Raw genomic sequence first — 14,443 nt, 5'->3', positions numbered from 1 at the left:
TTCCGCTAGCCCAGCTGCGAACTACACGTCCCAGGAAGCTCCGGCGCCCGGACGCGTGTCCACTCGGCCATCCACTCGGAGGAGGCCTTACTGAGCCCCGGCCGACGCGCGGGCCAATCCCCTCGCCCTGCACCTTGGGCTGCAACCTGAGACGGGCTCGCCCCCAATGATGCTACAGTTACAGAGCCACGCCGGTTTGTCATTGTCCCAAGGAAGAGGGGCGGCGTGCTTCTTGTTCGTTTCAGCAGGACTGCTGGCATCCTTCAGCTGGACAAGCCTGCGCCCCGGTTAGGGTGTGTGACCTTCTGGGGGAGACCTCCGCGCGCGAACAGCACAGCCAGAGACCCGCTCCCGGAACCTCGCCTGCTGTTGCGCTCGGCCGACGCGCCCCCGCCCGAGCCGCGGCTGGCTGCGTCCACCTCTTCCACTTCATTTATCCGTGGATCATCTTGAGTCCAGCTTGTAAATGTTTAGCATTTTGCTGCTTTACTGCTCCTTTCTGGGGACCGTTCCAGCACTGGCCGAGAGCGGCGGAGAGAGGCGACTCAGCCCCGAGAAGAGCGAAGTATGGGGTCCCGGACTCAAGGCAGCCGTGGTCCTTCCCGCGCGCTATTTCTACATTCAGGCGGTGGACACTTCGGGCAAGAAGTAAGTCCGCAGTGGCTCCACGACGATTTTGGAAGGCAGTTTCAAGCTTTCTGCTTCTCCCCTCGCGTTCTGTCCTCCCAGAACTCGTTTCTCCACAGTAGTTTAAAATCCAGGACACTTGGGGGCTATTCACATCTCCTTGGAAGTTTATCCCCCTCCTACTCAATCTTTCTCTGTGGCTTTAGAAATCATTTCAAATTAGCTCTTCTCCTGGCCCTTTTGAAGGGGAGTTCTACATGAGTGCTGAACAAACAAACCCCTGTACTTTGCTTAAGGTATTCTAATTTTTTTCTATTTAAATTAATTTATTATTTATTTATCTTATGGAAGTATAGTTGATTTACAATGTGTTCATTTCTGCTATACAACAAAGTGATTCAGTTAGATCTATGCATTCTTTTTTATTAATTTTTATTGGAGTATAGTTGCTTTACGATGTTGTGTGTTTCTGCTAGTACAGCAAAGTGAATCAGCTATACATATATCCCCTCTTTTTTGGAATTCCTTCCCATTTAGGTTACCACAGAGCACTGAATAGATTGGGATTGACATAGATACAGTCAATCCCAATACCACTATGTATAAAATAGATAACTAAGGAAAAGCTAGCACAAGGAACTCTTTTCTAATCATTTTTGCATAAATTGTTATAAGGAATTTGAACTCAGTTGTTAGAAACTAGTTGGTTTCATTTTTTTCTGGTGCTGCCCTGTTTTCCGTTAGACCTCTGCAGGTGTGTTTTGAAACTCAAAATGAAAAAATAAAACACTATTCATAACTTTATTTTTGAGGCAGAAAGTATCGAAATATGAATCTACTATGTGTTTGTTAACAACTCTATTTCATCCCACTGCATTCAACTATTTACACTTGTACTTGAAACTCATTTGTAGAATTCACATACCTCTGACATGATTGTCTTTTTATATTGAAGCTGTCTGTGTATATTTTGTTGGCAAAAAAAAGCTTGGGAATAAGAAGTTTTGCAAAGAAAAGGAAGGTTATCAATTTTGTCACTTGATTATAAATAATATGGTTGGGAAACTAAGTACCATCTTAATCTTAATACCAACAGCATGCCCTCAAAAAAAAAAAAAAAAACACCTTTTATACAATATCACTTGGCTAATATGCTAACTACTAGCTTTTTCCATGGCTGAATACAATTTATCATAGTATAAATAGATTATACTAGACTATATACTATACTAAATAGATTATAATAGATTTTTGTTAAAGAATCGTTGAGACCAATGTTTCAGAAAACCATTAGAGGCATCATTTGATCACAGATTTCCAGATGTGATAGACACAAAATAAACAGTAGGTTAATAGGACTATTTTTATATATGAAATGCATAAGGATGTTCTATGTTTACAGAGATTAGTAGTCTTAAAATATCTCCTTGTAATTTTCTAATGAAACTGTTTTATGTTATCGTGAACATTGTCATCCTCTTTTTTTTTTTTTTTTAATTTCTGATCCATCCTATTCATTCTATTCATCCTATTCATTCTAGTACTGGAAGCATAGGAAAAAGAAAGCACATGTTAGAGGGAGGATATAGAGAATAGTCAGGTTCACAGACTGGAGACCATAGTCTCTGAACGTTGTTTCACTGTTCTTCGAATCACAGGTTCACGTCTTCTCCGGGTGAAAAAGTGTTCCAGATTAAAATCTCAGCCCCAGATGAGCAATTCACTAGAGTTGGGGTCCAGGTCTTAGACCGAAAAGATGGGTCCTACATAGTAAGATACAGAATGTACGCCAGCTACAAAAACCTGAAGATAGAAGTCAAATTCCAAGGTCAACATGTGGCCAAATCTCCATATATTTTAAAAGGTAATGTGGAACATAATTTCAAAACAACGGTGTTTGAATACAATATTACCTGTCTTTCAGTCAATAAAAGCAGGTTAGCCTGATATTTTTTCACTGGAAGAAAAAAAATTTTGTTATTGTTTTTCAGTTGCTAAATCAGGTCAGACTCGTAGTGACCCTACGGACTGAAGTTGAAAAGTTGAGAATCCTGGTGGAAGAAAGAAATGCAAGATTTGAATGGAAATTTTAATTCACTAAAGAGGAAAGAACTTAATATGTTCTTTAATATGAACTTAATAGTGTTAAGTTCTAGGAATAGAGAATTTGCTTCCAGAAGATGCAATATTAGCAAGAAGAATCAAGCTATATATATATGGTCAGAGATGGCACTTAGTTAGGGACATATGACTTAAGTAACTGGTGAGTGTCACTGAAATTTGGTCAGTCACTTCAGGAAGAAAGGGCTTGATCGAGACAGTGAAAGTTGACTGTAGTTTTTTTGGTTTTGTTTCAATGCTATTTTTTCAGAGAAATTCTCCGATGTTTTCTTATGTAGGATAAGAGTACAGCTTTCTTACCTAAAGCCATATCATTCCATCTCAGCAGACATATATCCTGAAATATTAGAGAAGCAAGGACAATACAGACACACAAATCTTCCTTGACCCATTGCTCCAAGCAAGGCAAACATTTTTCTGCAAAGTGTCTAGGTTTCTTCCCCTCACTCCTCTAGGACCACATGGTACCATATAAGCTACTAAACCTTAAAAAGATGTCCCATTGTCTCCTGCCTGGGTCAGGTGACAATCTGAGAATTACAGAAATAAATGACAGTGAAATCTCAATTCAAATTCTATGTTATGTTAGTATTATTTCAATACACATGTAATTAGTTCATTATGATATTAGTGAAATGGGTGTTTTGAGGATTACTTTGCTTCTTTATATTTTCTTTAAAAAACTAGTAAACATAGTACAGTGCTTTATTTACTTGTATTGGCTTTTTTTTTTTTTTGGCCTCACCTCAAGCTTGCAGTATGTTAGTTTCCCCACCGGGGATCGAACCCAGGCCCCAGCATCGGAAGCATGGAGTCCTAACCACTGAACCATCAGGGAGTTCCATTTGTATTGATCCTTAGGATGATTTACCCATTGAGAAAAGTACCTTAGACATTTTAAGAACTGGTTTGTATAACAGACCATTGAAATATTAATTTCTTATCACTTTGTCTTTCATTAAAACAGGTACATGCCTCTGATATCCTTTTACCAATGTTTGGTTATTCTTAAGTACACAAAACATAAAGAGTAACGCTTTGCTGTACATCAGAAACTAACACAACATTGTAAAGCAACTAAACTCCAATAAACATTAATTAAAAAAAAAACAATGGACTGTGGGGACTTCCCTGGCAGTCCAGTGGTTAAGACTCACATGGGTTCCATCCCTGGTTGGGGAACTAAGACTCCACATGCCGTGCGGAGTAATGGACGGACTATGAAAGTCACGTTACAAATATCTGTTACACGTTTCACATGCTGAGTGAGACTGACTACGCATTGCTCCGTGTGTGTAATCAGGGCCGGTTTACCACGAGAACTGTGACTGTCCCTTGGAAGACAGTGCAGCCTGGCTACGGGAGATGAACTGCCCAGAAACCTTTGCTCAGATTCACAGAGATCTGGTGCATTTCCCCACCGTTGACCCGGAAAAGATTGCAACGGAGATCCCAAAAAGATTTGGACAAAGACAGAGCTTGTGTCATTACACCTTGAAGGATAACAAGGTGCAGTTGCTTGTTTGTCTTAGTTTATTTTTGTTTTGGCCATGTGGCTACAACTTGCTACATAGTTTTATTAGAAACCATTCTGCCAATCATTGTGATAAGCTTGATCTCAGTGAAGCCAAAGCATACTTTTAGACTAACAGAATAAACATGGGATTGTCTTCCAGGTTTATATCAAGACTCACGGTGAACACGTAGGTTTTAGAATTTTCATGGACGCCATACTACTTTCTTTGACTAGAAAAGTAAGTATTTCTTTTCTCTTGTGTATAATGGAGGATTTAAATCCAGGTTTTACATCATAGTCTTCCCAGCTGGCAGAGTGGTAAGGAATCTGCCTGCCAATGCAGGAGACCTGGGTTGGAAAGATCCCCCAGAGAAGGAAATGGCAACCCACTCCAGTATTCTTGCCATGGAGAATTCCATGGACAGAGGAGCCTGGCGGGCTACAGTCTGTGGGGTCGCTAAAGAGTCAGACGTGACTGAGCGACTAAGCAGCAATAACAAAACATTGGAGTTTGGACTGTGATAGTGAAATGGCCGATATGAAAAATGATACCATCATTTTAACACTTTGGCTTCCCTGTCCTAGGTGAAGATGCCTGATGTGGAGTTTTTTGTTAATTTGGGAGACTGGCCTTTGGAAAAAAAGAAATCCAGTCCCCACATCCATCCGATCTTTTCCTGGTGCGGCTCCACGGACTCCAAGGATATTGTGATGCCCACCTACGACTTGACAGACTCTGTCCTGGAAACCATGGGCCGGTGAGAGACGGGTCACAGACGACCCAGAGCCTTGGGTTTCTTTCCTTGATGAGTCTTTTCCCAACACTCGTTGCGAGGCGATGGTTTGGGGGAAACATCTGTTGCACTGTCTGTCTTCCAGAGTCAGTCTGGATATGATGTCAGTGCAGGCCAACACGGGTCCTCCCTGGGAAAGCAAAAACTCCACCGCTGTCTGGAGAGGGCGAGACAGCCGGAAAGAGAGACTCGAGCTGGTTAAGCTGAGCAGGAAGCACCCGGAGCTCATCGACGCTGCTTTCACCAACTTCTTCTTCTTTAAACACGATGAAAGCCTGTATGGTCCCATCGTGAAACACATTTCATTTTTCGATTTCTTCAAGGTAGGACATCATCCAGAGCCAATGCTTTGTGATTTTCCAAATATCTGCATTTGCGTGCTGAGACACTTCTGTCGTGTCAGACTCTTCGTGACCCCGTGGACTGTAACCTGCCAGGCTCCTCCGTCCATGGGATTCTCCAGGCAGGAATACTGGGGTGGGTTGCCGTTTCCTTCTCCAGGGGATCTTCCTGACCCAGAGATCAAATCCGTGTCTCTTATGTCTCCTGCATTGGCAGGCAGGTTCTTCACTACTATGGCTACCTGGGAAGTCCCACCTGCATTTGGGGGGTGGGAAATCAAGGTAAATTACAGATGAGTGAGTGAGTGATAGTCTTCATTCAGTAGTGTCTGACTTTTTGCGACCCCATGGACTACAGCCCACCAGGCTCTTCTGTCCATGGAATTTTCCAGCAAGAATACTGGAGTGGGTTGCCATTTCCTTCTCCCACAGGAGATGAGAGGTGAGCACAAAATTTTAGGAACATCCAGGCATGGGGCACTAGGGACTGACCAGACCCCAGGGGCAACCTGGATTGTACTCAGTACCTAGAAAAATGAAAGTGTTAGTCGCTCAGTCCTCTTTGACTCTTTGTGATTTGCTGGAGTGTAGCCCGCCAGGTTCCTCTGTCCATGGGATTCTCCAGGCAAGAATACTGGAATGGGTTGCCATTCCCTTCTCCAGGAGATCTTCCTGACCCAGGGATCAAACGTGGATCTCCCACAATGCAGGCAGATTCTTCATCTAAGCCACCAGGAAAGCACCGACTCAGTATCTAAACCTGGCATGAAATATGCACCAAGGGAGCTTGGGATCCTGGTAATTTTTCCCCCAACTGACCTTTAAGAGAAGCACATTTTCACTCCAAATCCCTTTTTTTATTAAAAAATACATGTAAGTGATTTTTATATTTATAAAATATTTATAAAATATTTCTCTCCTGAGCCATAGCATCACAATAGACTAAAGAAGGAATATAAAGCAGCTGTCTCTTCCCTTCTGATAGGGAAATGATTTGGAATCCATCTGGCTGTTCTGCTCAAAAACTCTGGGGATTCACACTCTCTGTGTCTAGAATGTGGGCTGTTCCTATTTTCCCAGGGTTGATCCTTTTTCTGACAACTCCCCTCTCTCAAGCAGTGAGGTATCGCCCTGATCTCTAGATCCCCAAGGGGTTTTGAAGCCCCATGTGGTGAAGGGTAGTCAGCCATCTCCTGCAGGTGGGAAGGTCAGTGATTGGTGAGTTCTGTCTGTGCTGTTAACGGCCTGATTTTCTTTTGATGGCGTAGCTGGTGGTAAGAAGACCTAAGGGATCCCAGGTGGGATCAATTCCTGGGTCGGGAAGATCCCCTGGAGAAGGAAATGGCAACCCAACAACCCACTCCAGTATTCTTGCCTGGAGAATCCCGTGGACAGAGGAGCCTGGTGGGCTGCAGTCCACGGAGTCGCAAAGAGTCAGACATGACTGAAGTGACTTAGTGCACAGAGTACAAGAAGACTTAAAGATGGCCATAAGCTGAATAATCAGTTTTTCTTCAATATGCGTGTCACAGAAATTTTGGAAAGAAATGGCTACAACCAAAGAGAGCTGGTACCAGCCATTCCTCCTCCGAGAGTGTCCTGTCAGACCTTTGCTTTCCTTCTGTTGTACCTGTTGAATTTGCTTCAGCTAAAACTATTGACTGGGACGTCCCTGGTGGTCCAGTGGTTAAGAGTCTGCCTTGCAGCGTAGGGGATGCAGTTTCGATCCCTGATCTGGGATCCCATATGCTGCGGAGCAACTAAGCCCGTGTGTCCCAACTAGACAGCCTGCCTGAAAATCACATGTGCCTCAACTAAGACCCAGTTAAATAAACAGATGGATATTTATGGACCTCTGCCGTGCCAAAAATATTTTGATTCATAGATGTTCTCGCCCCAGAGCTTGTTAATTTCTTTAAGACCTGGGTGTGGCCACCTGATGTTTCAAAGGTATGGTTAACACTGTTTAGAATGTGCCATCAGTAGGTACTATCATGCCATCGATAAAGTAGTCACATGCATGCTAAGTCGCTTCAGTCGTGTCCAACTTGTGACCCTGTGGACTGTAGCCCACCAGGCTCCTCTGTTCATGGGGATTATCCAGGCAAGAATACTGGAGTGGGTTACCATTTCCTCCTCCAGGAGATCTCCCCAACCCAGGGATCGAATCCATGTCTCTTACGTCTCCTGCGTTAGCAGCTGGATTCTTGACCACTGGTGCCACCTGGGGAGTAGTCCTAATAAATCTAAGTTCCTTAGCTTGTAGCCTTTGGACAACAGTTTTATAATTTTATTGGCTGCTCCAGCGTTAGACTTGGGGCCCCTTCTTGAAATTTGGGGGAACATCAAAATAGGCCCTACATCTAGGTCAGTGTGTTATGTACACATATAAATAATTAATAGCACTTACTAAGTGGCAGGGGCCAAGGACAAAATCTAGCCAGTTTGTATCTGAGGAGGGTGAGGCTTGATGCGTGGAAAGAGGAGGAGAAAAAAGAAGAGTGGGGAAAAGGGAATTCAGTGGAGGTCGTTCTGCTGTCCTGCCGTTTGCAGCACAAATATCAGATCAACGTTGATGGCACCGTGGCGGCCTACCGCCTGCCGTATCTGCTGGTCGGTGACAGTGTAGTGCTGAAGCAGGACTCCATCTACTATGAGCACTTTTACAACGAATTGCAGCCCTGGAAACACTACATTCCAGTTAAAAGCAACCTGAGTGATCTCCTAGAAAAACTTCAGTGGGCAAAAGATCACGATGAAGAGGTAAGGTCAGTCTCTGTACCCACAGTTGTCACAGGGCCATTTCCACGTCTTGTGCCTGGAAAGCATTCAAGATTCTTATATGTAGACCCTTTCCTGTAAATGGGAAGCCACCTCCCATGCATAACCCAGACCCCTTCAGGGCAAAGACAGGCATAGTGGCTTGGATTAACTGCCGACTCTGCACAGGACATGAAAACCTAAACCTGGCCTCAGTTTTGCTGTCTCTTTCACTCAGTTAGATCTGAGCTCCCAGCACTGCCTCACCGCCAGTAGCAACATGAAGGTAAAGATGGTCAGCCTGGCAGGGGAAAAACTAGCTGCCACGGGTTAAAATGAAGGATTGCATGAGAGAAGCTTCAAACTACTTGTCTGCTAAAAACTATTAAGGCAGTGCATTGAGCTTCATCTTGTATTGACTTTGCAAAGTCATTGTTACTTCATTTTGTCTCCCTTTTCTGTCCCTGAGAGGTGCATTCTAGAAGGCCCAATATGACTTCTCAAACTATCAAGTCTTAAAAATTTCACTTTGATTTGAACACACATCCTCTATTAAATGTTCACTTTATACACAAGACTTCAAAGATACCTTAGGAACTATTTTCCCACCAAAATGTACTTGGAAGATGACTTAGTATATGTCTGCATGGGGAAAAATATGTTTCATTAAAGGATATTATTCTTGCTCCCATAGGCAAAGAAGATAGCCAAGACAGGACAAGAATTTGCAAGAAATAATCTCATGGGCGATGACATATTCTGTTATTATTTTAAACTTTTCCAGGTCAGTATTTTCTAAGAAAATAGAAATATTTGTAATTGTTCATGTTAGTAGCAAGTAATATTTCACTTAACAATTTCTAAAAAGTTTATTCATTAAGGAGATGCATGTATACCTCTGTAAGTGAAAGTAGTGGATAAATATTATTAAATAATAGTGAAAATGAAGGATGCTAAAGAATAGCTAATGGAGAATGCTACAACCTTAAGGGAAAGGTGTTAGTGTTAGAACTGTGTGGCATGTGGTTAGAAAATTGGCCTCTGAGCCTACAGAGTTACTGTGCATGGATTCTTATTTGTTCTCTGTACAAAACCACTACTGTGTTACTCTTTCTTTTTCTATACAGTGCAAGGTATGTTTGGACCTGTTGTGCTGACCCCATATGGGCCATCACTTTTCTTCCAATTTGCCTTTATGGACCTACCCATCTAGGGATTGTAGTCAAAGCCTGTCTGACAATTTGAAAGGTTCTTTTCTTAAAAATGCAGTCATAAGCATGTAATTTGCTAATAAATAGTTCTAGATCTAAGTTAATTGTTTTAATTTCAGAGTTGCAGAATTCTAGATATTGAGCGCTGTGCCTCAGGCTCTGCTTTGGAAGGAAGTTGGTCATTGCTGATCCGCTCCCTCTTTGTAACCTTTCCTAAAGAGTGATATGTAAACTAAAGAAAGAACTGGGGGGATTTGCTAGTCTGAATTCCTAAAGAGCCACAGGTTATTAGAGTTCATTCATTCAACTCACATGTACTAGAGCATAAGCACCTCACCCAGAACTTAGGACAAGGAAGCCCATGATGATTGAAGACGTGGCTGAGGCTGTACCAGCTGTTGTAGATCAGGCAGAAATAGTCTGTCCTCAGATTCTCAGTTTGGGGAAGATGGGAACACATTTTCACTACGTGGCAGAAGATGAAAATAAATACTATAAAAGAGTCATATAAAAAAAAAAAAAAGAGTCATATAAATGAAGGGTAGACTAAGGAGTGGACCATTAGAAATAGGACAGTCACCTCTCAGAAGCTCTGTTGTGGGGTTTTAAAGAAGGCCTTGCATTTCATAACTTGACATGTGAATTAAATGGACTGAGTTCTAGCAAACTCCAGTGTATCTAATTTGGTAAGTGCACCTTATGTTGTTGTTCATTCACTGAACTGTGGTGTCTGACTCTTTGTGACCCTGTGAACGCAGCATGCCAGGCTTCCCTGTCCTTCACCATCTCCCAGAGTTTGCTCAGACTCATGCCCATTGAGTCAGTGGTGCCATCCAACCATCTCATCCTCTGTCACCCCGTTTTCCTCCTGCCCTCAATCTTTCCCAGCATCAGGGTCTTTTGCAATGAGTCAGCTCTTTGCATCAGGTGGCCAGAGTATTGGAGCCTCTGCTTCAGCATCTGAAGTGCTAAATAAAACATGCTTTTGTATTGTTGCCTATACAGGAATATGCCAGTTTACAAGTGAGTGAGCCCCAGATCCGAGAGGGCATGGTGAAGGTAGAACCAGAGACCGACGATGACCTCTTTCCTTGCACGTGCCACAGGAAGAAGGTAACCGGAACTGACCTCTGAGCCAGTGTCACAGGAGAACTAACCGTGATCCATGTCCTCATTCTCCCCTTAACTCATTCAGTCAGGCAGCAACTACCCGAATTCCTCCTGGAGCCTCCAAGCAACTCATTCTAGCAGAGGCGGAAAAAATAGTTACCAAGAAAAGGCAAAAAAAAAACACCAAAAACCAACCAGGTGCTAAGATGCAGTAAAGCGAACAGACGTAGGAGCCCCCAGCAAAGCGGAGCGAGGCCTTCTTGATTGTGAGAATTCAGATCATGTGGCATTTGAATAGATATTTGCCGTTTGCAAAGTATTTTTACATGTATCATCTAATAGCCTCATCTGCCTGTGAGATAGTTTCTGCAAAGTTTATTGCCCCAGTTTAGAGATGGAAAAATATATAACCATGATTATAAATGTTAACAGATTATTCATTTAAAAGCGATCTCTGTTAATACCACTACATTACTGGGCTTCCCTGGTGGCTCAGATGGTAAAGCGTCTGCCTGCAATGCGGGAGCCCCGGGTTCGATCCCTGGGTTGGGAAGATCCTCTGGAGAAGGAAATGGCAACCCACTCCAGTACTCTTGCCTGGAAGATTCCATGGACCGAGGAGCCTGGTAGGTTACAGTCCATGGGGTCACAAAGAGTGGGACACGACTGAGCGACTTCACTCTCTCACTTTCACTGATTTCATTTATAAAAGGCAGGCTTGCGTTTGGACTTGGCAGGCTAAAGAGGACCTTAGCTGCTACCCAGTAAATGCCTTCATTTTATAGTTAACAAAACCAAGCCCAGGGGGGAGTTTAGCTCAGAACCATCTATCTGGATTTTAGCAAAACAAGAACCAAAACCCACTGTACCTTCTTCAAATTGTGTTCATGTTTGTGTGTAAAGACATTGCGGCAGGGAGGGTTGTTTCAATTATAGCTGTTTTTCATCTAAAGGAATGTATATTGTATAAAAATTACTATATAATGGCTTGACATTCTTTTAAACAACATCACCATGTCTGTGAATGGACAGACTCAAAATTGTGCATTGGAACCAGAGTTGAGAAGCAGATTTTGCAGTTAACCATTTCTGCCTCCCAACGGGGGTTAAAAAAGAATAAGGTGACCGCCAGCTCTGGCGGTGTGATGGAGCCAGTTCATACAGGCTTATGCATGCATGATCAGTTGCTTTAGTCTCGTCCAACTCTTTGTGACCCTACGGCTCAGGTCCAGTCCATGGGATTCCCCAGGCAAGAATACTGGAGTGGGTTGCGATGCCCTTCTCCAGGGCATCTTCCCAAGCCAGGGATCAAAGCTGCGTCTCCTGTGCCTCCTGCATTGCAGGTGGCTTCTTTACCGCTGAGCCACCAGGCAAGTCACACTGCAAGCTTACTGATTGTTAAATATTTAGGAATTTTGCACGGCAGTTAACCTTTGGTAGCTTGGAATACATCTGGTTGCAGTATTTACACCATGAAAACAGCACCTGCTGAAATTAATTTTATTTTGCTTCATTTGGTTTTGTTTTGGATATGCCTCTAACTAACCTTCAGAAGTGGTACAGCATCAGTGGTAACCCCTTTCCGAGCTGCAAGGCCACGAAGTCACTGAAAGCCAGTTTCAAAACAGAAAAGGCCAAACTTGGAAGGTGCTCCCACATGAAGTTTGATTTGGCATCAGAATGAGTCTGTTGGCTCCAAATGAAATTGGGTGGCTGCCTTACTCCACTCCTCTTTTTTTTAATTTATTTTTATCTCTTAAGTAACTTCGAGGAGTGCCAAATGATTCCCCTGTTTGGTAGAACTTACGACTAGAATGATAGCTTTATTGATTTTCCCACCCTCCCCCAACCCCATGGTCTACTCTGGCCATTCACTGATACCATTTAGAACACAAGCCTTTGCCATAATACAGACCCTTAGATGTCCAGGTTCCCACCAAATAGATTTTACCCTTAGATGATTTCAAATAATAGTCCTAAAGTCCTCTAGCGATGACTTGGCTTTGTTCATCCCTTCTTTCATCTTTGTGTGCCTGTGTGTTCAGTTGCTAAATCATGTCCGACTCTTTGTGACCCTGTGGACTGTAGCCCACCAGGCTCCTCTGTCCATGGGATTTTCCAAGCAAGAATAGTGGAGCAGGTTGCCATTTCCTCCTCCAGGGCATCTTCCCCACCCCGGGATCAAACCCGCATCTGCATTGGCAGGCAGATCTGAGCCACCAGGGAAGCCTCTTTTGTCTTTGGGGGAAAGTAATTAATAGACTAAATGTAAGCCTTCTTACTCATGGAAAACTTCTTGATGGCTCTAAATATTTTTAAATGTTTCTTAATTGCAGACCAAAGATGAACTGTGATATGCAAAATACCTTTCCTTCAAATAGTGGTGCTCTGAAGACTCTTCTTAACTGAAAAGAAGAGTGTCTTCTAAATACTAATTCCATGGACAGTATAAAAGCTGCTCTGTGATTGTCTGGATTATGAAGATCTGTTTCTTCATAATTATGCAGTATTCCCACGACGGTCATTGGAAGCACATTTTTAGAATTTTGTAATAAAATCACTTTTATTTTAAAGGCCTGTGTTGTGCTTATCATTAGCTGTGTTTGGACCATGGAGCAGTAAAAAAAAAAAAAAAAAAAAAAGGGTGTCTGAGTCCTGAACTCAGTTTGAAGCATGTCAAAAGCCATCACCTACCTAGGTACACAGTTTAAATGACAAAGCAGTAAAGTTCTGATTTATTTACACTATTATTTCAGATAGTCATTCACAGCCAAACTGAATACTAATTAATACACCTTGCAAGGTTTTTTGTAATCTGGCCTCTGCCTGAATCCATCACAAATGGATTTTATTTAACATGTATTTATTAAGCACCTAATATGTGCCAGGCATTGTATTACGTTCTACAAATACAATAGTGGACAGTCTCTATCTCTTCTGAAAGAAGAGTTAAATAAACAAGTAAAAATAAACAAATAAGCAGGGCAATTATGGATTGATTAAAAAAAACAGTTATTACAGAGAGAAAGTGGGCTTAGTGGTGGTGGCTACTTTAGATTGGAGATCAAAGATGCTACTGACTTCTCACTGTTAAGCAAAATATTTGTTATGGTTAATGATAAACAACCACTGCTAAAATATGAAATTTCCAATTATTAAAAGGAAGCACATTAAAATTTTATTAAATGCTTTTCAGACATCTATTTACATATTCATGTTTTATGGTGATTTATTCTGTTACATTAATCCATGATGAACTACATTAACACTGTTCTCATTTTGAAACATTATAGAGCCTCCATAAAAACTTAATACATCCAATTATGTATTATTTTAATCCATGGATGGAATAACCATGCTAATATTTGGCTAAATCTGGCCCACCACTTGTTCTTGTACAGCCTGCAAGTTAAGGATGATTTAAAATTTTTTAAATGGTTGAAAAAAGAAAGGAATAATAATAACGACATGTAAAATTTATCTGAAATTGAAGATTTGGTGTCCATAGTTTTCTATGAGTTTCCTATTGCTGCTGTGACAAAGTATTAATACCACAAATTTAGTGGTTTAAAAACAATAGGAATTCAATCTCATGGTTCTGGATTTTAGAGTCAGAAATCAGTGTTTATGGGATAATGGCGATGTATTTGGAGGGTTGGTTTCTTCCTGAGGCTCTTGAGGGCAGAATGCCTCTTCTGGCTCCTAGGGGTGCGTTTCTTAATGTTTCTTGTCTTGTGGCCTCTTCACCTTCCCAACCAGCAGCTCAGCATCTTTCAAATCTCTGTTATCACACTGCCTTCTCTCTGAATGTTGCAGCACTTTTATAACAAGTCAAATGGTGGCAAGCATCCAAATAGCCATCCACCAGTGAACGGATAAACAAAATGTGGTTGATCCGTAAAACTGAATACTACTCAGCAATGAAAAGAAACGAGTTAAAAGCAACAAAGTCCTATTAGATAT

General features: G+C 42.1%; 1 protein-coding gene across 2 annotated transcripts; it reads left to right on the top strand.

Moving 5' to 3' along the window:
• The first annotated feature begins 134 nt into the window (after nt 1–134).
• On the top strand, nt 135–13,053 carry POGLUT2 (protein O-glucosyltransferase 2). 2 transcript variants are annotated; one of them, XM_065901845.1, is made up of 10 exons: nt 137–648; nt 2,286–2,491; nt 4,052–4,257; nt 4,425–4,502; nt 4,850–5,022; nt 5,144–5,381; nt 7,953–8,162; nt 8,854–8,943; nt 10,376–10,483; nt 12,817–13,053. In XM_065901845.1, exons 1-10 carry the CDS (start codon nt 467–469, stop codon nt 12,832–12,834), a joined length of 1,509 nt encoding a protein of 502 aa, XP_065757917.1. In that variant the 5' UTR covers nt 137–466; the 3' UTR covers nt 12,835–13,053. The 2 variants fall into 2 exon arrangements, with proteins under 2 accessions (XP_065757918.1, XP_065757917.1); XM_065901846.1 differs by lacking the exons at nt 7,953–8,162; nt 8,854–8,943; nt 10,376–10,483; nt 12,817–13,053 and adding an exon at nt 6,668–7,889 and having other exon boundaries at nt 135–648.
• The last annotated feature ends 1,390 nt before the right edge of the window (nt 13,054–14,443 follow it).

Source organism: Muntiacus reevesi, chromosome 11 (assembly GCF_963930625.1).
Source record: "Muntiacus reevesi chromosome 11, mMunRee1.1, whole genome shotgun sequence".
In the NCBI taxonomy this organism is placed as follows: Eukaryota; Metazoa; Chordata; class Mammalia; order Artiodactyla; family Cervidae; genus Muntiacus; species Muntiacus reevesi.
Note: the sequence above shows the minus strand (reverse complement) of the source record. Positions and strands in the feature narration are given on the sequence as shown.